Source organism: Typopeltis vanoorti, chromosome 6, assembly GCF_054136105.1.
Source record: "Typopeltis vanoorti isolate ZY-2024b chromosome 6, IOZ_Tvanoo_1.0, whole genome shotgun sequence".
Lineage (NCBI taxonomy): Eukaryota > Metazoa > Arthropoda > Arachnida > Uropygi > Thelyphonidae > Typopeltis > Typopeltis vanoorti.
The window spans coordinates 34,827,281-34,854,142 of record NC_143554.1 but is presented as its reverse complement, the minus strand read 5'-3'; the positions used below and the strand labels follow the sequence as shown (position 1 = coordinate 34,854,142).

At 35.8% G+C, this 26,862-nt stretch overlaps 1 protein-coding gene across 1 annotated transcript in view; it reads right to left on the bottom strand.

Annotated features, from left to right (window-relative positions):
- The window catches only part of bor (ATPase family AAA domain containing bor), a 353,851-nt gene that overhangs the window by 300,104 nt on the left and 26,885 nt on the right, over nt 1-26,862 (bottom strand). The window contains exon 2 of the mRNA XM_090394748.1: nt 22,899-23,077. Within this exon, the coding sequence (XP_090250874.1) occupies nt 22,899-23,077 (179 nt within the window). The remainder of the gene's footprint in view (nt 1-22,898; nt 23,078-26,862) is intronic.

Sequence of the window (26,862 nt, the reverse complement as noted above, 5' to 3'; positions counted from 1 at the left end):
ACTCCAGTTGCCAGTTGACTGCCAACATAATATACAGATTGGCTTATGATGGTCTACACTTCCCCAATTCTCAATCAACAAACCTTGCATTATACAAATCGCAACAGCCTCCAGAAAAATCACTGATATTACAAATCTAGTTTTACATTTCTAATATCAGTGAGATATGAATGGTATATCATCTTTTCTATCCATTTAAAAAATGTTTACAAATATACAACTCCAATATCTCCAATAATTTGTGAATTTTCATAGTACTTAGGCAGGTAACATATAGTTAACTTATAACATCTTTTAATAATAACTTGGAATAAATCCAATAATATATTGTTTTTGTATATCTGCCTGAATTTTTTTTCTATATTTGTGTACAACCCCCCCCCCTACAATTTGCATGTGAGTGACAAGCTCAATTTTTTTTTACAAACCCATGACCCAGTGGTCATGGGTTTGTAAAAAACATGTCAAATAAATCATTTGTTAATTTAAGGCATAAAATGTATGTCTTCATAGCAAAGAAATACAGCAATATAAAAAAAAAGCTCAGAAATATGTAATCAAACAGAGCTTAAATATAAATGAAGCATACATTCCGATATATATACATCCTCTGTCCAAAAAGAAACCGAACTTTTCGAAAATAGAAGAAACTAGTGCAATCACCTGTTGTATCTTTTTGTTGTCGAAAGCGGCAACCTTCATTGGTGTTGTGTCAACTGTTTATGACATTTGTTTCATTAGAAGCCAAGTTATAACGTCAAGAGGGACAGTGTGTTTTGACGAATGGTCGGAAAATGAGTTTTAAACAGACAGCTACGATTGACGTTTGTGTTAAATTTTGTAAACATTTTACCAAAACGCATCAAATGCTTCAAAAAGCATACAGTGATGAATTCTTATCCTGTACTCGTTTATGAGTGGTTTAAGCAATTTCAAAGTGGTTATGAGACGCTTGAGGATGACGAAAAGCCGGGCCGTTCAAAAACTGGATTGAGCAAAGTTAACATCCAAAAAAGTGTGTGATTTCATCAAAGAAAACCTGAAATCGTCCGTGAGATTGATTGAAGATGTATTGGGATTCCAAAATCAATTGTGCACAACATTTTGACCGAGAGTTTGGGCCTTCGTAAATTGAATTCACAAATTGTTCCCCACAAGTTGACTGACGACCAAAAAATGTATCAAATTGAACACTGCAAGGACCTCATTAAAACTACTCGTAAGGACTCAAACTTCCTTGAAACGAATGTTACTAGTGACGAAATTTGGTGTTTTAAGTATGAGCTCAAAACAAAGTGCCAGAGTGCTGAGTGAAGACCACCAGAAGAGGGGCAACCGAAAAAAAGTTGCTTGGAGAAGTCAAGAAGTAAAGACAATGCTGATTTGTTTCTACGATTCCAAGGGCATTATCCACAAAGAATTCGTTCCACCTGGCCAAACGGCCAATGGTGAGTTTTATCTCGAAGTTTTGAAGTGATTGATAGCGAGAATTCGTCGCGTATGCATGAATATCGTGATGCAGGCAGCTGGTCACTTTCGCACGATAATGCACCATCTCATCGTTCTAACATTGCGAGACATTTTCGAGCAAAAACCAAGTCTGTGTGTTGGATCACTCACCGTATTCACCTGATTTAGTGCCCTGTGACTTCTTTCTCTGTCCCCGACTTCATTTGCCGACAAAAGGAAAGTGATACGACACCATTGAAAATGTTCAAGTGGCAGTAACCACGACCCTCAACAGTATCCCAAAAACCGATATAAAAAATTCATTTAACGAATTAATTGACCGTGTCAAACATGTCTCAGACATAATTTACAAACTTTTCATAATACAAAGGCTGATGTTTACTCTATATAATGCTGATATTGAAGCAAATTTGTTGACTTCTAGGTAGGAGACAAATTTAATTGCTGATGCAAGACCAGTGTCCCACTTATTGCAAGCCTGAAGTGGTTTGAAACAATTCTGCTTGGTCTTTAGAGCACAATTTCTAAATTATATAAAATTGTTTAAAAAAAAAATACAAAAATAAATATATTTTTTTAAAAAATAATAAAAAAAAAGGCCCTGCCTGCCACTGTACCAATGGACTATAGTTCAACAAACACAAATAACGTGCTCAACAATGCAACACATAATTAGAAATATTTTTTAAAATCATCAGGATCTTGTATAACTGCATGGTGGCTGTCACTTTTGTTAATCTTTACTGTTTATTTGCTAGTTTCCATTTTTATACCTGAAAAAATCTTATGTAATTAGGATGAAATGGTTTTTTAATTGAAGTAATTGTTAATATCCTATTCTGGTTTTCTGTCTTATAAACACAACTATCCATGAACTAGCAAGGTATAGACACTTCTCTCTCTCTCTCTCTAAACACACACACACACACATATATCATATCCTATTTGTTGTTTATTTTTTAACAGTGTATATTAGAACACAGAAAAATAAGTAAATAATTAATTTATTAACTTATTGCTGATATTTCGCTGGTGTTATAACCAATATCTTCAGAGCACAAAAACAAAGTTTGTCACAATACGCGAAACTATAACAACATGGTGTAATCAACAGACTAGTTAAACAAAATTGTAGCAGCAACACAAAGACTAGAGTCCTGATTTTGGCGCCCTCTGTCTGAAAAATAAAAAAAATTGCAGCTATCACATAAGACTAGTTATTAGCTAATAACTATAGGCAGACAGTTATTAGTTTCCAGTTCCATTGTAAAGGTCTAGACACTTCTCTCTCTCTCTCTGCATATATATATATATATATATATATATCAATATATATCACATTTGCCCTTCCTGGATACACTGACCACACATCTTCCAGATGGTTCCTTATCATTTTCAGTTTTTAGAAAACCCACACATACAGGGAGATATTTACACAAACAATCACACCATCACCCTTCTCAACAATATGGCATTTTAAAAAAGCTAACCCACAGAGCGAGAGCAATCTGTTCCAATGACAATGCTCTTGCTGAACTGGCTCACTTACGCCACACCTTCTTGGTCAATGGCTATAATCCCCATAAGATAAACAAAATACTAAACGCTCCTAAGAAACCCCTCCCACTATCCACCACAGAGAACTACAACAAAACAGTCACCATCCCATACATTAAAGGCACATCCGAAAAGATTTCAAGAATTCTTAATAAACATGAACTACGCACCACATTCAGACCGTGTGGCAAATTAGCAACCCTTATCTGCTCACCCAAGGGCAGCATTCCCCCTTTATCACATCCAGGAGTCTATGAAGTACCCTGCTCATGTAATCAAGCCTACTACGGTCAAACAGAAAGAACTGTGAACATCCGCATCAGCAAACACAAAAGATACATCCAGCATTATCACTATGACAAGTCGGGCCTAGCAGACCATGCTCTGGATACCCCTGTACACAGGATCAACTGGAAGAACACAAAAGTACTGCACAGAAGCTCTTACAAGTCAGAGAGATTATTCTTAGAGGCAACAGAAGCCCTGAAACACACTCCAAATCTCAACAAATATGGCTGTATAAATTTGCCTAAAATCTGGGAGACAGTCATCTTAAGAAAAAACTAGTACCGGTTTTTTTCTCTATTTAGAACTCTTGTCTTATGTGATAGCTGAATTTTTTATTTTTTTTTTCAGACAGAGGGCGCCAAAATTAGGACTCTAGTCTTTGTGTTGCCGCTACAATTTTGTTTAACTTCCGTTGATTACACCATGTTGTTATAGTCTCGCGTATTGTGACAAACTGTGTTTCTGTGCTCTGAAGATGCTAGTTATAATACCAGCGAAATATCAGCAATAAGTTAATAAATTAATTATTTACTTATTTTTCTGTGTTCTAATGTTCCAATATATACTGTTAAAAAATAAACTACATGTACGATGAACACAAGTCTGTCCACACACATCATATCCTAATTTACGCTCAGCATAGACCTACACATTTTATTTTGTAGGCATTTGGAACTGAAATCCTACGGAATAGGTTGGTTACTCCTTATTCCTGGAAGTGTCCTATGTCTGTAGAGGCGTGTGTTCACGGGGAAAGTTTGTAAGTTCTGGGGGACGAAATACTCGAGTTTCCTGGTGAAAAAATCCCCTACCTCTGTATAGGACTGGCTAAGTCACTTTCCGTCGAAAGAGACTAAATAAAGTTCCTCATGTCACTGACAGGAATCAAACCCAGGTCTTTCCGACTAAAGGGCTTTGTCTATACTGACTGAGCTACGGATGCTCATATATATATATATATAGCAACAAATATATCTACTTGTTTTACATATGCTAACCACTATTCATTTCATAATAATATATTAATATAGTTTTACACATATGCATAATAGATCTGTAAAACTAAGTAATTATAGGTCAATTACTTCTATAATGCACTCCTCATAAACTGAAAACATTTGCAAAACACTGCTAGAGAGTTGGAATATATATATATAAATTAGGGTGTTTATTAGTCTATTAGGCATGAAGGGGAAAAAACTCATACATTTTATCAGCAACATATGAACATTTATTACTTATTTATTAATGATCATTCCCTCCTCTCTCTCTCTCTTTTTTTTTTTTTTTTTTTTAAACGGAGAACCTATCTTGAGAGACTGATTGACATATACTATGCTAGGATGTAAACATACACTGTGGATGTAAAGAAGGAAACCTGTTCACATCTTTGAGGAACATGGGTCATGTTCCTTGGGATACACATAAAAGTGGGATAGTGTTCCATAGGGCAGCAGGAAGCAGCAGAAGTTATGAAGGAAGAAGAGGAGAAATCTGTTATGTGCTTTTTAATTGATTTGAGTAGTTATAGAAGTATTTGTAGACGTAAGCAGCAGAAAGTAAACACCTGTGTAAATTAAGTGAAGTGTATTATTGAGAGAGGGAGGTCATTAATAAATCTAACTGCTCTTTGCTGTAAAGAATCTAGTATATTTAGGGAGCTCTTAGGAGCACCACCCCAGATGTGAGAGCAATATTCAATGGTCAGATGGATTTGTACAGAATTAGAAGCTGTTTGGAAGTCAAGTAATGCCTCAAGCAAATGAGGAAACATAGCTTTTTGGATGCAGAGTCAATATTTGTAATATGTTTGGCCATAAGAGATTTCAGGTTAGAGAAATCCCAAGAAGATAAATCTCATCTTAATTAGCAATTTGGGTATTGCTAAAAGTAAGATGGTTTTTTATTTTTTTTGGGAAAGTTTTGTAACACTGAAATTCATAAGGTTATCCAAACCCTACTGAAAAATAGTCTGGGGATTTTAATTTATGGTAGCAGAGGTTACTGGAGGCTGTGATGATTTGTGCATTGCAAGGTTTGTGAAATGAAAAGGAAGAGTGGGTGTTGTCAGAAAAACTGTATCAGATTGGCAATCAGCTGAGCACATCACTCAAAAATATATACAGGGTGGTTCAAAATTCCACGTACAAACTTTGAGGGGAGGTAGAGAACATCAAAATCAACCATATTCACATAGGAAAGCATGACTGGAAATGCCACGCGAAAGTGATAGGTGGCGCTGTTCGCCAGCACTCCAGGTGAGCAATTGGGGACTTCCTCATTCAAGCTTTCGACTTCATACGAAGAACATGTGTCGTTTTACGACCACTAAGATGGCAGACATGCACCTCGTTTATGAGTTAGCCGACAGTAATGGATGAGCCGCTGTACGAATGTATCACGAAAGGTACCCAAACTGACGTGTACCACATCACCAAATGTTTGCACATTTGCATCAGAATTTGTGTGATTATGGATCATTCAGGGATCACAGGCATGATAATGGGTGGCCATGATCGACGCAAAAATCCCACAATGGAAGAGGAGATGTTGCATGCAATGGACAATAATCCAGAGACAGACAAGCACAAGTGTCGTTGCCTCTGCTATAGGAGTATCTCAATCCAGTGTATTGCACATTTTGCACTCTGAGTCCTTACATCCATTTCATCTGCACTGGGTCCAGTTACTGATGGCCAAAGATTATCCTCAACGTGTGGAATTCGAGCAGTGGTTTCTGCAGAAAAGTGCCATAGACCTGGATTTTCCAACTTGTGTTTTTTGTTCACGGATGAAGCTTCATTTACCCGCCAAGGGCTTCAATCACCACAATGCTCATGTGTGGACCCATGAGAACCCACACGCTAGCGATCACATGCTCACAACAACAACAACGCTTCACCATTAATGTAAGGGCAGGTATCGTCACTGACTGTTTAGTCACCCATACCTGTTACCACCCCGCCTGAACTCCCAGAAATATCGTACCTTTCTGGAAGACATTCTGCCAGATTTACTGAACAATGTTCCAATGTCGGCAGATGTGGTTCCAACACGATGGGGCGCTAGCCCATTTTGGCATTTCTGTGCGTTAGTATTTGGACAGGTCCTTTGGGGCTCAATGGATTAGGCATGGCAGACCGGTCGCATGGCCCCTACGCACACCTGATTTATCGAGCATTGATTTCTTTCTGTAGAGGATCCTTAAAGCCATGGTGGTGTACGAAACCCCCTGTTGCCTCTGACATGGACCTCGTAGCAAGAATCGGCATCGCCACTGCTAATATCCGGGAAACTCCTGGTATTTTTGAAAATGTACAGCAACCAATGCGTCGTTGGTGTCAGGCATGCACCACAGGCTAATGGTTGTAACTTTGAGCACCTGACGTGAAACCATATTATGTATCCAACTACTATCAAACTGTTCAGTTATGCCTAATAAAGTTTTTTTTACACTACTTACTGCCTTGTGTTATTTCTGTATCTTTGTGTCCCTGTTAGTACCTTCCGGTGGTGTTTCTGGTCATGCTTTCCTATGTGAATATGGTTGATTTTGATGTTCTCTACCTCCCCTCAAAGTTTGTATGTGGAATTCTGAACCACCCTGTATAAGGCATAAAAAAAGTGACAGAGTGGGAGTCAATTCTAGAGAATAAACCTATACAAGAACTGGAAGAATTCATCAGAACTAGGAGACTTTCTGGTATCCAATTTGAACACGATGTTTTTTTTTTGTTTTTGTTTTTGAACACGATATGAAATAAGCTAATTACTGCTGTCTGCAGAACATCTATTTTAGGTTGCGATGTCACAATTAGCGGGTTACCTTGACGCATGCTTAACTTCCTCACCAGGCTAGACGTGTGTGTGTGTGTGTGTGTGTGTGTGTGTGTGTGTGTGTGTGTGTGTGTGTGTGTGTGTGTGTGTGTGTAATATATATGTCCACCAAAATAATGATGTGGAGCAACAACTGTGTTGAAGAAATGTGGATAAGATGTGCTCACCATCAATTATCTCCATTAAGAGTTGTAATAATCCTTCAAACTCAGGAGAACCCTTAAGTGAATTAGTCACGTTCATAGTTCATCCCAGAGCCAGCTATTAAGCAGCACGAAATGTTCAGGTTCTTTAAAGTATATGCTGTATGGCTGTAATTTTAAATAAAGATATAGCTCAATGCATACAATATATCTCTATACTTGTAGTCCTTCTATCATACCATATCCTTTTATAGTTTGTTATTGACGAAAGGGGGGGGAAAAAAGAGAGAGAAACTTCCATATTTCCACATTCTAAGATTTCTTTTTATCTAAAAAAAAAAAAAAGCCATTGTTATATACTGAAAATGGTTGTATCAATTTCTCGATGTAAATCTTGTATCAACCCAGAAAAAGAAATGCCAGAATATTTTTTTGATGATATACTGTCCAAAATAGTGTTTATCATGAAACAATTATTATCATGCCTTTCTTTTAGAGTTACACGGTGATCAGCATTCATTTTAAAAATTTATGGAATTTACAACAGTGTTAAAAATTATTTGCGCATGTATTACGGTCGGGTTATTTTGTATGGCAAAATGCCTACTACTTACAAAAAAAGAAGGCACAGCCATGGACTCGCCATTATCCCCCCTTATTGCTAACTTTTACATGGACCATTTTGAGCAACTTGTCTTAGGTTCCTCCCCTCTAAAACCCAAAGTCTGGCTTAAATACATTGATGTTTTCGCAATCTGGTCCCATGGCCACCAGACATTAGACACATTCCTTAGCCACCTAAACAAACAACACAAACGCATACAATTCACAACTGAAATTGAAAAACACAACATACTTCCGTTTCTGGATACACTTGTCCTATGTCTTCCCTCTGGCAATCTTTCCTTCACTGTTTACCGGAAACCGACACACACGGGACAATATATACACATAAACTCCTACCACCACCCAACACAAAAACTAGGTGTCATCAACACTCTAAAAAAAAAAGGGCGCATGCGATCTGTTCCAACGAACAGGCATGGAAAGACTAATTTAAAATGATCATTAATACTTTGCAAAAATACGGATACAGCCAAAACACTATTAACAAAATTCTCTACAAAACCTCAATAAAAAACAAAGACAAACCAGACCACAGTAAAACTATAACCATTCCCTACATTAAAAGAACATCAGACAAAATAAACAGAGTACTACAAAAATACAACCTCAAAGCCACCTTCAAACTTCCTGCAAAATTAAAAAGCTTGCTCAACTCATCCAAAGACCCCACTCCCTCCACTAGTCCACCCTGGAGTATACCGGATTTATTGTACTTGCAACACACCATATATAGGAGAAACTGGACGCACAATTCCTATCAGACAAAAAGAACATAAACGACACATTAAATATAATAATTATGGGGAAGCTGGCCTTTACCATAATGTGATCATGCCTTGAATACCTTACGCAGAATTGATTGGAAAAGCACTAGCTGTCTACATCGCACTAAAACATGGTATGAAAGGAAATTTAAGGAAGCATGTGAGATTATTATCAACCACCCCAATCTGAACAATAATGAATGGTCTAAAAATCCCAAACATATGGAAAGTATATATTTGACCCACGGAACGTTCCTCACTAAGAACTATAAACAGGACTGTAGAAAATCCAGTATCTTAAAAGCAAAAATAAGAATTGTAATACTAAAAATAGGACATCATTGTTTCTAAAAGAAAACCATCTGAAAGAATATTTATTCCTGTCATTATAAATAGAATTTAGCTTGATGTAATTTGTAATTTTTTTTTTTTCACTAGAGGTCATGCCAGTAGAATAACATGTGATCAAAGTATTGTTTCATTAGCTTACAGTTAATAATGTAACTATATTGATGTATGCTCCAGATGATGATCTTGATGTGAAGATCAAAACGTCGGGATAATAAAAAAGTTTTTTTAACACGGTTGTAAATTCCATCAATTTTTAAAATGAATTATTATCATGCAACATTATTTCATAAAATAATTGTTTCATGATAAGCAGCGAACACTACTAAAGTGCTTCAGTCCTGAAGATACTTCAGGTGCAAACTTCCTGCAAAATTAAAAAGCTTGCTCAACTCATCCAAAGACCCCACTCCCTCCACTAGTCTCAAAGCCACCTTCAAACTTCCTGCAAAATTAAAAAGCTTGCTCAACTCATCCAAAGACCCCACTCCCTCCACTAGTCCACCCTGGAGTATACCGGATTTATTGTACTTGCAACACACCATATATAGGAGAAACTGGACGCACAATTCCTATCAGACAAAAAGAACATAAACGACACATTAAATATAATAATTATGGGGAAGCTGGCCTTTACCATAATGTGATCATGCCTTGAATACCTTACGCAGAATTGATTGGAAAAGCACTAGCTGTCTACATCGCACTAAAACATGGTATGAAAGGAAATTTAAGGAAGCATGTGAGATTATTATCAACCACCCCAATCTGAACAATAATGAATGGTCTAAAAATCCCAAACATATGGAAAGTATATATTTGACCCACGGAACGTTCCTCACTAAGAACTATAAACAGGACTGTAGAAAATCCAGTATCTTAAAAGCAAAAATAAGAATTGTAATACTAAAAATAGGACATCATTGTTTCTAAAAGAAAACCATCTGAAAGAATATTTATTCCTGTCATTATAAATAGAATTTAGCTTGATGTAATTTGTAATTTTTTTTTTTTCACTAGAGGTCATGCCAGTAGAATAACATGTGATCAAAGTATTGTTTCATTAGCTTACAGTTAATAATGTAACTATATTGATGTATGCTCCAGATGATGATCTTGATGTGAAGATCAAAACGTCGGGATAATAAAAAAGTTTTTTTAACACGGTTGTAAATTCCATCAATTTTTAAAATGAATTATTATCATGCAACATTATTTCATAAAATAATTGTTTCATGATAAGCAGCGAACACTACTAAAGTGCTTCAGTCCTGAAGATACTTCAGGTGCAAACTTCCTGCAAAATTAAAAAGCTTGCTCAACTCATCCAAAGACCCCACTCCCTCCACTAGTCTCAAAGCCACCTTCAAACTTCCTGCAAAATTAAAAAGCTTGCTCAACTCATCCAAAGACCCCACTCCCTCCACTAGTCTCAAAGCCACCTTCAAACTTCCTGCAAAATTAAAAAGCTTGCTCAACTCATCCAAAGACCCCACTCCCTCCACTAGTCCACCCTGGAGTATACCGGATTTATTGTACTTGCAACACACCATATATAGGAGAAACTGGACGCACAATTCCTATCAGACAAAAAGAACATAAACGACACATTAAATATAATAATTATGGGGAAGCTGGCCTTTACCATAATGTGATCATGCCTTGAATACCTTACGCAGAATTGATTGGAAAAGCACTAGCTGTCTACATCGCACTAAAACATGGTATGAAAGGAAATTTAAGGAAGCATGTGAGATTATTATCAACCACCCCAATCTGAACAATAATGAATGGTCTAAAAATCCCAAACATATGGAAAGTATATATTTGACCCACGGAACGTTCCTCACTAAGAACTATAAACAGGACTGTAGAAAATCCAGTATCTTAAAAGCAAAAATAAGAATTGTAATACTAAAAATAGGACATCATTGTTTCTAAAAGAAAACCATCTGAAAGAATATTTATTCCTGTCATTATAAATAGAATTTAGCTTGATGTAATTTGTAATTTTTTTTTTTTCACTAGAGGTCATGCCAGTAGAATAACATGTGATCAAAGTATTGTTTCATTAGCTTACAGTTAATAATGTAACTATATTGATGTATGCTCCAGATGATGATCTTGATGTGAAGATCAAAACGTCGGGATAATAAAAAAGTTTTTTTAACACGGTTGTAAATTCCATCAATTTTTAAAATGAATTATTATCATGCAACATTATTTCATAAAATAATTGTTTCATGATAAGCAGCGAACACTACTAAAGTGCTTCAGTCCTGAAGATACTTCAGGTGCAAACTTTGTTTGCTCACACTTGGATAAAGGATTAAACTAAATTTATTATAGTCTAACCAAGTGGAAAAAAAACTTCCAACATCTTTCTCTAAATCCAGAGTAATTTAATAATAAGGTGAGACACCTTTTGGCAACTCATATAGGTAAATATGACTTCTCCGTTGCTTCCACCTTAGTATTACCACCTCTGGGTCTGGCTCCCACTGACGAGACCTCAATAAAGATCGAAACTGGTCTGGGTAGTGGCCCTTCCCTTAATGCATAGCAGTCTACATATTCACACGGAGATGTGCTTTGCATTATGAGAGATACTATGGCAAGAGATGAGAACTTATACCACCTTCACCAAACGTTGCCCCAGTCCTGAAAGTACTTCAGGTGCAAACTTTGTTTGCTTACATTTGGATAAAGGATAAAACCCAATATATAATTAATAGCATAGCCAAGTGAAAAAACTTCCATATATCAAACCTTTGTATATGAGAATAATTTTGTGTTAAATGAAAGGCAAGTGATATATGTTCCAATAAGAAATGTGGAATCTGCGGTAAAAGTCCTTGAATTGGAAAATACATTTGAAAAAACATAAAGGGATTTACCATCCCCCTTTCTATTAACATATTCGTCGGTAAAATAGCCTTTCGGCTTATTAAATACATTTGAAACTGTTATGTTAAATGTATTCATGTTGTTTGCAAAATTACTCGTCATGCTTACTTTGGAAAATTGAAAGATAAATGCATTAAGGAAATTTCTATATGACTAAGTGAGAACTACAGAGCATTTAACTGAATGCTATTTTCAGTTTGATTTGTAAAATATTTCACGTATTCTCTCGGTATTGAATTATCTGTGAAAGCTAGAGTATGAGAGAAATTTATTGAGCTAAAAATGGCCATTTAATTATTCTTTGTTTGTATTTATCTGTTGTATATATAATTATATTATTATTATTACTTGACGCCTCCAGGGAGTCCAAAGATTCATCGAGGGAGGTTACCTACTCTACAACTCTGTCTCCACTACTCAATCCACCAAAACACAACGAACCTCAACTACACCAATGTCATCTACCACCCACCACCACTACTACTAGTTCACAAACAATCACAAACATCCATGCCCATGGCAGAATTCAAACCCGCAGCCTTTTGGCTGGAGAGCGGATATGCTAACCACTTGGCTAACCAGGCTGGCGTTTATATGTTTAAAGTAAATATTTCAATTTTTTTATAATTGAGCTTCATTCTTTAGAACACAACTTGTTGACTCTGAAGTCAATGCACTATCACAGATACGAATCTGGAACATTCTTCTAATCAACGAAAAATAAAATCTTGAATTATAATAAATTTGGATATAGGTGGGGAATAACATATGTGGAGCAAACACACAAATAAAAATATAACAAAGTGGCACAGTCAACAGGATGTGAGAATTCCAGGAGCACGAGTGTGTGTGTGGGGGGGGGGGGGGGGAAGAATATGCAATCAGAAAATTTCAAAATGGGCATAAATTCTGAATCAGTCTGCATAGGATATGTTTCATATATTTTCACCATATCCAATCTAATCTACAGTCGTTAAGCACTGGATGTTGTAGAAACGTGCATTCGACAAAAAAGTAAAAATATCATCTGTTACAATTTTAAGCGAGAGGAGACTTTTTACTGAAATATCGATGGATATAAATTTGATACCAAGAAAAAATCTCACAATCAGAAAGCAAGTAATGCAAATTAACATTATTTTTTGTTCCTAAAAACAGAAAAACTCATTTCTAAAGCTGAAGTATTATAATACATATAATGATATTTTGCAAGAAAAGAAAACAAAAAGTTCTTACTTATTTCAATAAATGATATTTGAAAACATTGTTATTTATAAATATATAACAATGATTTGTAATGCAAGCATTTGAAATTAGCACAAAACCATTTTCTGCAATATTGTAATTAAAATTAAAGAACATAAATTGTCTTGTTTCACTACAACTGATTTGAAGAATAAAAGATGGCAAATTTACTATGACTAAATAATAAAGTGATCAATTGACACATTTCAGAATAGATTATATTTATTTTCACACATGTGAAATTCATTTTTATCTATGTTGTGCAGCGAAAAGTTCAAATATTGAAGACAATGAAGGAAATTCCAAGTAACACAGTATTTTTATTTTTATATCTGATCCCCACACACACAAAATGCCACAAGACCTATTGCACATTAGTGCTGTGTGTGTGGGCAAGAGAATAGAAGAAAGGAGGAATCTGTATCTTTATAAGAATTTTTTACTAAAAAAGAAAATAAATAATACAATTTATTACTCTAATACAGTGCTCCCAACTTGTTTTTCCCCATCAAGACACTAATCAAATTAAAACATTTGACCAGTACATTGAAGAATCAGTATGTTCCAATTCTTGCAAACTCATAACTTCACACACATTTTGCATGATACACCAAATGAATTTTGAAAAACCAGAATGTCATATTTCATAATAAAGGTTTTTCATAATAGTATAAGTCAGTAGAATACAGACAGAAGTCACGTCTCAACACACATGAGCATCATAAATGATATAAATGCAATTTCCAAGCAAGCCAGTAATATTAATGACTTGGCAATGGTGGGAGTCTTTTTCACTCAATCCACTTCAATGTACTGGTTTGGTGACTATAAAACTGACTTCCTGAGCCTGGTTTTGATATTGTTATGTCATGAAAGAATGTTTTTTTTTTCTCCATTTGCAGTTGCTTAAAAAAAAAAAAAGATAAATCTTTATCAATGTAAGACAATGTTTTGTAATCAGGTGATGGCAATTACTTGGCACTATAGCATCATTTGACAACAATTCAAGGCAAATAAGACATTTCAGTTGAGGAATGGAAGATTGATTAGAATGGATGATCAAACAGAACACACAATACCAAATTTCAAATATCCATTGAGGTATTGCCTACTGGAACTCAAACTTCTTTTCAGATTGTATTTCATTTGCAAGTCTGACAGTTTATCAGTGTCTTTCAGGAATTGGTCCACTGTGCATAAATATCAGCAAAAATTAAATACCCTCTTGTAAGAAGAAATAAATAAACAAAAATAGTATAACTCAATGGCGAAGAAACAGTGAACAGAACTTAAAAATTATCGCACACATATGCTGACATCCATCAAATGCTAAACGCAAAAGCAACTGAAGATAGCAAAGAGCGAGCAGGCGGCAGGCACAGTGTATTTAGTACAGTGAATCATATTCGATTATATGTATGAGTTGTACTGTTCCTCACATATCTCATCCCACTCAATCAAGGCATACCAATGCAATGGAACACCAGTTGGGAAGCACTGTTATAATATATTTTACTGTTACAATTTGTGAGTTGAACTCTATTATTAAGCTAAATTTATGGCTAGTTACAAGGAAGACCCAAAGTTCTAGAATTTTGACTTTTCATCCCCCCCCAACACTTCAAAAACATTTAAACTATTCATAAAACTTATGCACCTCTTGTGTAATACTGCATGTACTTGTAGCTATTGATGAATATATATATGAGTCCGAATTCGTCTAGGAATATGGGGTATATTTATTAGGACTTTTTAACATATATATCACATATCTCGCAGTGTGCTGCGATATGTGATGAACAGTATAATTAATGCATGTAATTGACATTTGGTTCACTGTGCTAAATACACTCTGCGTGCCACCCACTCGCTCTTGGCTATCTTCAATTACTTTTGCATTGCAGCATTTGATGGATTTCAACATATGTGTGCAATAATCCACTAATTCTTATACAAGTTAGTTAGCTATACAATTTCTATTTATTTCTTCTTACAAGAGGGGTACTTAATATTTTACCAATATTTATACACAGTGAACCAATTTCTGAAAGACACTGTTAAACTGTTAGGTTTGCAATACAATGTGAAAAGAAGATTAAGAGTTCAAGTAAGCAATACATAAATGCATATTTGAAATTTGGTATTGTGTTTTCTGATTAATCATCCATTCTGATCAATCTTCCATTCCTCAACTGAAATGTCTTATTTGCCTTGAACTGTTGTCAAATTTGACAACATAAGTTTCAAAATTTGCCAGAAACCTTACATGAGAATACAACCTCTGACATCAGAACTGTATATTTAAAAAAAATTACAACGTAGACTAATATATTAACTAAATTAAATTTAATTAATACTTCCAATATTTTGGTCAAGTCAAACTGCCATCATCAGGGAAGAAAATATAAGATGTGCATGCAGACACATATCTTATATCACTACCCTTAATAATTAAGTAATAAAGATGAAGTATGTCAACTGAGAGTAGGCCTAAAATCCTAAATAGTGCCCCATAGTGGGCTAAATTGGGCAACCTTGCTTTAGAGCTGAAGTATAGAGGATGAGAGTTTTTCCAAATTTTGGACAGTTTCATGCAACCAAATTCCAAATTTGTTGAGGTTAGGGTAGTTTCTTAAGGCAGAAGCAGATTCAAAGAAAAGTCCTTCGTATTTGTATTTGCTGCGATGGAGTACAGTGGCTTTCTTGCAACATATTCTATTGTGGCTGTCCTACCTGTTTGGCTATAGTAGGATAGTTTACAACTACAGAGACCTGGTAAACACCTGGCAGTTCTACGGCTAGTCTTTGGTAGAGACAATAAGCAATAATTTTTTATATGGTCTCTAAGTGGTTGAAAAGTAGTATTTTTTATACAGATTTTTCTTAGTTTTTTGGATGTCCTCTGGATATATGGAATAGTAATAGCTTTCATGTAGTCTCTGTTCTGGAGAGGGTAAGAGGGTGTGTGGGTTTGGAGTTTTAATATTTTTTGGACATGGTAGGAACTGTAGCTGCTAGCTAAGCAGGTTTTAAGAGGAATTAGATAAGTACCAGATAGACATAATAGGGGTGACTGACACAAAAAAGACAAAAACTGGTGAGATCTTTCTGAGCAAATAATACAAAATGTTATATTCAGGCAATGACAATAAAGGAAAAGAAGGGGTAGCTTAGTATTCAACACTAAATACGATGCTAATCTTCTTGAATGGCAGGCAGTCTCAAGTAGAGTGATGTGGGCAAATATCAGAATAGGGAACTCAACAATGAGACTTATTTGTGCCTATAGTCCCACAGAAGGCTTTACTAAGGAAGAAGTGGAGGAATTTTTTGACGCTCTAGAGAAAGCTACTGACACAATGAAAAAGGAAAAGTTGGTCCTTGTTGGGGATCTAAATAACAGAGTAGGAAGTGATTGTCAGATATACAAAAATGTTTTGGAAAAATTTGGAGAAAAGAGCAAAGCTATTAAAAATGGCAAATACCTGTTGGATTTCTGCTCAGGACATGGACTGGTTATTACTAACACCATGTTCCAACATAAAAATGTGCACAAATTCACATAGAGAGAAGAGGCAAGGAATAAGAAAAGTCTCATTGACTATGTTATTGTTGATAGTGATGTTTTCTCCCTGGTGCAGAACAGCAGAGTGTACAGAGGATTTGAAATTGGAAGCGATCACTATTTAGTCTTGAGCAGGATAAAATTTAATTTCATATTGAAAAGAATGATATGTCAGAAAGTTTCAAAGCGAATAAAAGTTGAGCAGCTTTCAGATGTGAACTGTAGACTAAAATGCACAAAGATCATGAGTTTGAGAACAAGAACCAAACCTTGGCGATTCAATGGCAAACCTTGAAGAAAACCCTGACTGAATCAGCCAGAGAGGCAGCACATGGTGAGGTTGTCTGCAAGGATAGAAAAATCAAAAGTATGGTAGACACAGGAAGTTAAAGAGGCAGTGAAGGAAAAGAAGAAAGCATATCAAAAGTTCCTGGCAAACAAGTCAGCTTGTGCTCTTAGAGAATACAGAGACAAATGTAAGAAAGCTAAACACTGTGTAAAACTAGCCAAACAAAAGTCGTGGTTGGCAAGAACATAGAAAATAAATATCAAGAAGCTGATAAAATATTCTGGAGGTTGTTGAAGAAGCTTAGAAATGGAGGAAAGAGTGCTGTAAAAGGAGTTACAGATGATAAAGGTGACATGAAAAATGGGAGAAAAAGATATCCTTGAAGTATGGAGTAATTACTTCAAAAAATTGCTAAATGAAACAAGCAGTGATAGCACAGTGGTAAAAAACAGTCAACAGGCATACAGTCAGGAATACATATCCATACTTGAAATAGAAAAGGCCATCAAATGCTTGAAATGTGGAAAGGCAGCAGGAATAGATGATATTCAACCAGAAATGCTAAAGTACGGTGGTATAAAAGTCTTACAGTGGCTGCACTGCATAGTTCAGAAGGCCTGGACAGAGGGACGAATTCCTGATGATTGGAGTAGAGCTCTAAAAGTACACATAGTATTTCCCTACTGAGTGTTCCTGGCAAGATCTATGCAAGTATACTTGCGAAACGGTTGAGAAGAATTGTGGAAGAAAAGCTTGGTGAAGAACAAGCTGGATTCAGGTCAAACAGAGGCTGTCAGGATCAGATCTTCATTTTACGAAAATTAGTTGCGAAAGCATGGGAATATAACAAAGATCTGTATTTAAGTTTTGTCAATCTGGAAAAGGCATATGACAAGGTGCCATATGCCTTTTCCAGATTGGCCTTATTTTCCATATGCCTTATTTAATACGCTACAGTTATATGGTGTCAATGGGGCATTATATCAAGCAATACTTTGTCTTTATTTGAGTTGCAAGTCAGCAGTTAGAATTGAAGGAAGTGCAGGAAGATGGTTTAATGTTAAATCTGGTGTGAGACAAGGATGTACATTATCCCCTCTGTTATTCATTATCTATAAGGATCACATTATGAAGGAAAGTGGTATTAAACATGATATCAGAATTGGAGATGTTAACGTCAGCTCTTTGTTTTATGCGGACGATGTTATACTTCTAAATAAATCTGCTACAAGTTTGCAAGATTCCCTGACTAAATTGAATAACTGGTGTAATAGATATGGTATCAAGGTCAGCAATAAAAAGACAAAGACAATGAAAATAGGTAGAATTGTTGAAAATGTCAACTGTGTTTTGAATGGGAAACCTGTGGAACAAGTAAAACATTTCAGCTACTTAGGCACGATTTTTAGTGAAGATGGTAAATTAAATATGGAAATAGACAACAGAATCAACAAAGCTGGTATGGTAGGAAGTCAATTGAATAAATTCATATGGAATAAGAGAATAATAAAACAACAGGTAAAAAACACAGTGATATCTTTAATTAGTAAAAGGACAGATATTTCGTACTAAAATTAATAGTACATCTTCAGTGTCTGTAACAGTAATAGGAATGGAATACAAGCAAAATGTTCGGTGGATCACCTATTAAAATACAATTGTTACCGTGTGGTAGGAAATAATAGAAATAACAAATTTAATCTATTAAGATAAATGTTTTTTTACATAAGATAAAAGTCTGCCAGATCTTTGAGAGAGACCTACAGTCATTTCTATTTAAATTCAGTCGGTGTAAGATAGTTTCACAACTTTCTTTGAATAAGCGTTCAGATTTGAATCTGCATATATGGAGGAGAACTGCTTTATCCCACTGGACACTATGAGTAGAGTCAATACTATGCTGCGCCAGACCAGACTTCAGAGGTTTGTTATAATCAATATAATATTGATGTTTTTTTATTCTTTTTTCCAAAATACCGCCAGTTTGTACTCTTTTCCTCTACTCATAGTGTCCAGTGGGATAAAGCAGTTCTCCTCCATAGATGCAGATTCAAATATGAACGCTTATTCAAAGAAAGTTGTGAAACTATCTTAAACCGACCGAATTTAAATAGAAATGACTGTAGGTCTCTCTCAAAGATCTGGCAGACTTTTATCTTATGTAAAAAACCATTTATCTTAATAGATTAAATTTGTTATTTCTATTATTTCCTAGCATGCGGTAACAATTGTATTTTAATAGGTGATCCACCAAACATTTTGCTTGTATTCCATTCCTATTACTGTTACAGACACTGAAGATGTACTATTAATTTTAGTATGAAATATCTGTCCTTTTACTAATTAAAGATATCACTGTGATTTTTACGTGCTGCTTTATTATTTAATTACTATGCCACAGGTTCCACTAAAAATCAGAATGGAATAAGAGAGAAATTAGTTGGAACACTAAATTAGCTGTATACAAGACAGTGTTCAAACCAGTTTTAACTTATAGATCTGAGAGCTGAGTCAGAAGTAAAACACTTGACCAAAGACTAGAGACTGCAGATATGAGAGTCCTGAGAAAGATTCGAGACGTGAACAGATGGCATCAATGGCAATATCATATTAAAAATGAGGATATTAGGAAAGAACTTGACATTATCAGCATCCAGGAATGCATTAGCAGAGCTAATCTCAGGTGGTATGGTCACTTAAACAGAATGGGTGAGGAAAGATTAGCAAAACAAGTGTTCTCTTCCAGGTTGGCAGGAAAACCGACCCAGAGGAAGATCAAGACATAGGTGGATTGATACGGTACAAAGTGCCTCAGATGATAGAAATATAAGATCTGATAATGTTGGAGTCTTGACAAGTAACAGACTGATTTGGAGGTAAACTGTAGATAGGAAGTTAGTAATGATGTAAATTTTTCATGTACTACTATCATATCCTGTACACCCCTTAAGAGTACATGTCAGGAATTTGATGATGATGAGCTAAGCAGGTTTTGTGAAGATGGTCAAGTTCAGTGGAAAGGGCACTGTTATCTGAACTAATTAATTGAACTCAATTATATAAAGTTTTAATAATCCCATACTCTTGGGTGGGTGGGTGGGTGTGGATTTTATGTAAACAGAGAATGCCAGAGATCCATTAGTCCAGCATGTAATTAAAGCATGCAAGAAGAGAAGACCATTGCTATTTTCTTTTTTTAATGAGAATTGGATCCTGAAATGTTGACTGCCTACATGTGTTAAAAATATGTTGAGAGCATCCAAGCCAAATGTGACCAAATGGAGAACATATCAATAGTGCAGCCAAATGGTGGGTTAATATGGGGCAGAGTTTAGAGCTTTTACTTCAAATCTTTCCAAATGAAAAAATTAGCCAGGGGGATAGAAAGCAGAGAGCTCATGACTGTCCCTTCTATTTTGTTTGTAGAATTTTCCTTGCCAAACAAAATAATCAAAGCTCACAGTGAACTTAAACAAGGCTGAAATATTGTGAAATTAAGTTTCAACCACTCACAGACTATATAACAAATCATCTCTTATCCTCTCCACCAAAGACCAGCCACAGTTCCAAGACTTGCCAAGTGTTTACCAGGTCTCCTGTAGTTATAAATTATCCTACTACAACTAAACAGGTAGAATAGCCAACTTCAGAATTACTGAACATAAAGACTATATCCGTTCCAATCACTACACTCTCAGGACTTGCTGAAAATACTTTGGACACCCGACGATAAAATATGCTGGAAGAAAAGCATTCTACTCCACCACAGTAAATTTAAATATGAAAGACTTTTTCCTTGAATCTGTTTCTGCCTTAACCTCAACATTGGTTGCATGAAACTGTCCCAAATTTGGGAAGCTCTCATCCTCTGTATTTCAGCCCAACAGCCAAGGATGCCCAATTTAGCTCACAAGGACTACAAGGACTTTAGGACTACTCTCAGTTGCCATGCTTCTTCATTACTTAGTGTAGTGCCTGAATGCACATTATCATCATCAAATTCCTGACAGATAACCTCATCGGGATGTACAGTAACTTATGATACTGTTATGATACGACATGTACAGTTACATCATTACTAACTTCCTATCAATAATTTTTCTCCAGATTAGCCTGTTATGTCAATATTACAATATTATCATATCTTATATTTCTCTCGCCTAAGCCATTTTTAACTGAATCAATCTACCTACATCTCTGGGTCTTTTTCCTGCCAACATGGCAAAGAATACTTGTTTAGCTAATCTTTCCTATCTATCTCATTCTATTTAAGTGGCCATACCACCTGAGATTAGTTCTGTCCTGAATGCTAACAATGTCAAGTTCTTTCTTAATATCCTCATTTCTAATATGATACTACCATTCATGCCATCTATTCAGTCCCCCTAATCTTTCTCAGAACTCTCATATCTGTGGACTCCAGTCTTTGGTGAAGTGTTTTATTTCTAACTCAGCTCTCAGATCCATAAGGTAAACTTGGTTTGAACACTGTCTTGTATAAAGCTGATTTAATGTTTTGACTAATTTCTCTCTTATTCCATATAAATTTATACATTTCACTTCCTACCATACCGGCTTTGTTGATTCTGTTGTCTAATTCCATATTTAATTTACCATCTTCACTAAAAATCGTGTCTAAGTAGCTGAAATGTTTTACTTGTTCTATAGGTTCTCCATTCACGATGCCATTGATATTTTTAACGTTTCTGCCTATTTTCATTGTCTTGTTATTGCTGATTTTCATACCAAATTTATTACAACAGTTATTAAATATACATGGTGTGCAAGAGGACAAAAATCAATAATAGACTACTTTATAGCATACGAAAAAGCAGCAAACCTCTTCCTAGATGTTAAAGTCAGAAGAGGGCTAGAAATTGACACAGATCACTATTTAGTGTAGGTGCAAAACTAAGATTTCCACCAAACTAATTACAAAAAACACAAAAAAATAAACAAACTACAGAAACAAAATCTAATTACAAAGTAAGACTACTATTGAAAAACTGAGAAATGGTTGAGAAAGATTATGGAAGGGAAGCTTGGTGAAGAACAAGCTGGATTCAGGCCAAATAGAGGCTCTAAGGATCAGATTTTCACTTTATGACAAATAGTTGAGAAATCATGAGAATATTTGGAGATCTGGAAAAGATATGAAAAGGTCCCAAGAGAGAGAGAGAGAGAGAGAAGCTATTCAAAATGCTACAGTTGTATGCTGCCAATGGGGCATTATATCAAGCAAAACTTAGTCTTTATTTGAATTGTAAGTCAGCAGTTAGAATTGAAGGAAGTACTGGAAGAAGGTTTAATGTTAAATCTGGTGTCAGACAAGGATGTACATTATCCCATCTGTCATTCATTCACATTAATGCCGTCACATTGATGGCATCAATGTCAATATCATATTAAAAATGATATTAGGAAAGAACTTGACATTGTTAGCATCCAGGAATGTGTTAGCAGAGCTAATCTCAGGTAGCATAGTCACTTAAACAGAATGGGAGAGGAAAGATTAGCAAAGCAAGTGTTCTCTGCCAGGTTGGCAGGAAAAAGACCCAGAGGAAGACCAAGATATAGTATAGGTTGATTGATACGGTAAAAAGTGCCTTAGAAGATAGAAATATTAAATCTGACAATGTTGGAGTCTTGACATTTAACAGATTGATTTGGAGGAAAACTGTAGATAGGAAGTTAGTAAAAATGTAAGTTTCATGTAGTACTATCATATCCTGCACAGCCCTTGCGGGTACATGCCAGGAATTTGATGATGCATAAAAGAGGTTCAGCCTCATGCAAAAAATTACTTTAAGAAGTTATATGTTCAATATTTCTTTGCTACTACTGCATAAAAAATAAACCTGTTGATGCTGTTTTGTTTCCTCCGCCATTGTTTTCCGTCTTTCTTCTTGCTGAGCCTTGATCTGTTCAATCTTTGAACTTTCAATATGGGCTTCATATTCCTTAATCTTAGCCTGATATTCAAGTTGTCGAGTTGTTTCTTGCAACTTAGAAAGATCTAAAGCTTCTTTTGCATGACCTGCAACAAGAAAAATATTATTACTGTTAGTGTAAGATGTAAGCTTTGTTCTTTTATTTACTTATTTAATCATAAATATACAGCTAATTCTCTTTTTACATGGCTTTTTTTTTTACACGATTATGAAATAACACAGTTTAGAAAACAAAAGCAATTCTATTTCTACACTGTATATTTTGATTTAACATGGTTCAAATGGTGCTTATTTTTAAAATTTCTGTTTGAATCCAGTTCTTTTAAAAAGGGTATTTCCATTATAATTATCATTTCCTAGTACAGTACATATGTACTTAAACTTGAATTCTGAGGAACCCCCCTCTCGATGTTTAAAATATCAGGGATTACTCTATGCTACAGAATATAGACAAGTGCCAAGTAGAACTTATATAATGAAATCACAAAAATGTGTTGATGTCTTTAAAGCAGCTAAGGATCATGTGACTCTTATTTTGCAGATGCTTCAGGAGATTGTATATTAAAACCATTACTCATTAATCGATCCCTAAGCCCGTGGGCATTGAAAGGTGTGGATTTTAGCACGTTACCAGTGCACTGAAAGTCAAATAAAAAAGGTTGGGTTGCAAAAGAAATTTTTAATGAATGGTCCTATCAATGTTTTGTTCCAGAAGTTAAACGCTATTTGATGGGAAAAAAAATCTGGACTTCAAAGTTTTATTGAAGATTTATAGCACATTGTCTATAAAGTTTTATAGACAATGTGCCTGTCCATCCTGTTTTAAAACAACAGCCAAATGTGGAATTTTGTTTTCTGCCACCTAATACAACATCCTTAATACAACCACCTTCAAAATTTACTACATAAGAACTTTCCAATACATTTTGGATAAACTAGATAAGGAGGAAGAAATTTTCTATTCTGTACTTTTTTTTAATTTTTTTTTTTTATGTTGGGCCCATATACGGGAGGTTGGCTGGTCAACCTATAGTACGGTACTGTATATGGGTAGTGGGTTGGGAAAGGAGAAACTTGTTTAGATTTGATTTAAAAGCCTGTATGTTGTATTCCTTGGGAGATACGTCAGGGGGAAGACTATTTCACAGTACTGCAGTAGCAGGGATGGAGGAGGAGGAAAAGAAACTTGTTCTGTGGGTTTCAAGGTGTACTGTGAAAGGATGTTGGACGGCAGGTGTACATGTTTCAATGGGCTTAGTACAGAGTGGGGAAATTATTGATGCTGTTTCGGATGAACATTTTCCATGGAAATATTTATAGAATATACAAATCGCAAAGACCAAGAGTCTATGTGAAAGTGAAGGGGGGTGAGATGGTGAGAGATGGGTCATTTATCAATCTAATTGCTCTCCTCTGTATTGAGTCAAGCATTTTGAGGGAGCTTTTAGGAGCCCCACTCCAAATGTGAGAGCAGTATTCGAGAACAGTACTGCATCAAACTTGCTAAGCTGGCATTATCAGAATTGAAACCATCAATTTTAAATGCATGCTGGAAAGCTACTTGGCCAGAATGTGTGAAAAAGAAAAATCCTTTGCATACAACTGAATACCAATATCAGATTAGCACATGCAGTTGGCAGAGAAGGATTTGATGATTTTTTGTCTGCAGATATTGAAGAATTGATGGTTGCCAAGGCTGTCAGTGATGACGAAATAGCAGAAGCTGTCCTTGAGAATCTTGATGAAAAAGAAAAATACTATGATGATGATGATGAAGAGATTCTACTCACTGAAGGATTAATTAAAGGACTTCAAATGGCTAGTAAAATTGCAAAGTCATTTTCTTACACATGATCCAAATACTGAACGAACTGAACAGTTTAAATGTGAACTGAAGTCATATATGGTGCGATATGAAGAATTATACAAACATCTAGTCAAAACAATCGCAACGATTAATTACAGAGTTCATAGTAAAAAAAAAAAAAAAAAAAACTTACGAATTATTGGAAATTAGTGCTAATTTAGTTCCTTTTACTGAAGAAAACGTTACACCACTGCAGTATGAACAGGATGGCCAAAGTGTTTCAAGTGATTTAATTCCAGTCTCACACAAAAGAACAGCTACTGTCAGAAAGTGACGATGAATAAAATTTAACTAATAACCATATGGGCAGGTGTATTTGGACTTTTTCGAATTTCTGTTTTATTAGCGACACACTATTTTCTTTAAGAGATGTATATTTATTTGGTTGGTTGGTTGGTGTGTGTATATTACCACATGATTAAATGAAGGCCTGTGTAGCTCACTGGATGTTGCCTTTGCCTCCTCCATGCTAGGCCTACTGAAGATAGATTTGAGTTCAAGTCTAGTTGGTGAGTGGAAGAAATTTTTCTAAGCCTTTCTTCAACTGGTTTCCAAGTTAATTGATCTCTGGCACCTATTTATTGATATGGCAGTACACGTTTGCCAGTCTAAAGAGGATGGAATGGAAGAAGACAGTCCTGTTCCGGATGCTCCTGCCTCCACTAGAGAAAAGTGGAGGCAGGATACCTCCGATTATTCTCCGTGAAAAACAAAGATGGATGTCGCTAAGGACTACGATGTCCAATCTACAGATCTCATATAGCCATGTGAAGAATGTCACAGATGGTATCAAAATTCAACCTAGGACAGTGATGGATTATAGAAGACTAACAGGTGAATTGAATGCCTCTGGCATTCAATTCACCTTTTCACTTGGATCAGAGAAAAACCTCAAAGTAGTGATCAGAGGTATATCTGAAAATGTATCCACAGAAGAAGTGCCTGCAGATATACACCAGCTGGACTTACCACCCATTAAGATCAGCAGAATGACCAAAAAAGACAAGACTCCGATGCCACTGGTACTAGTAGAGATCAGTCAAACTTATAAACATATATACGACCTGACATCCATCTGTGGACTGAAAATCACTTTAGCACCATTAAGGAAAAGGGCTTCAACTTGGCAGTGCCACAGATGTCAGAAATTTGGCCATGCCCAGAAAATGTGTAAGGTTGATTTTAAATGTTTAAAATGTGAAGACAGCCACCCAACAAATACATGCACTAAGCCAAAAACCACCCCGGCTAAATGTGCCAAATGTGGCAGCCCTCACACTGCCAACTACAAAGGATGCACTCACAACCCAAGAAATAGAAAACCAGAGGTGGAAACATACTCTTCCTCCCTCAGCAGATCTACGTCAGAGATTACTGATTCACAGCCTCTCCAAGATCAACATAAAGGGTCAGAAGCCATCTACCGAAGCCAAAGGTCCTCAAAAGAACAACTCAGCATCAACAGACAAGGACATATGCTGATGCAGCTCGTCCCAAACAGACACCCCTGGATCAGTCAACACCATATACAAATCTGACAGCTATCATTACCTCTTCTCTGGCAAATATGATGTTAGATTTTAGCAGATCCAACCCCTCACCATGCTCTACTAATAGATTTCTAAAGGATACACAAGCCATCATCTCAGCGCTCACCCATGAAGAGAAATAAATTAAAACCAGACTCACTAGACATCATCGCATGAAATGAGAATGGCCTGAGGAGTAAGATCTTAGAACAGAACTTCACCCAAAGACATCACCCGGATATCCCCTAATTTTGGGGTAGTCTGAAGGTCTTAGATGCATTTACTAAGCGAAATGCATCTAAGACCTTCAGACTACCCCAAAATTAGGGGATATTGACTGTACAGAACAGACAGATTGTCCCATAGAGGAGGCGGCACTGTCATGTTCATTAAGAATTACATTGCTCATCATTCCATAAACATCCCTCCTACCACTAACCTCGAGGTCACTGGCATTGAGATTCTCACGCATTCG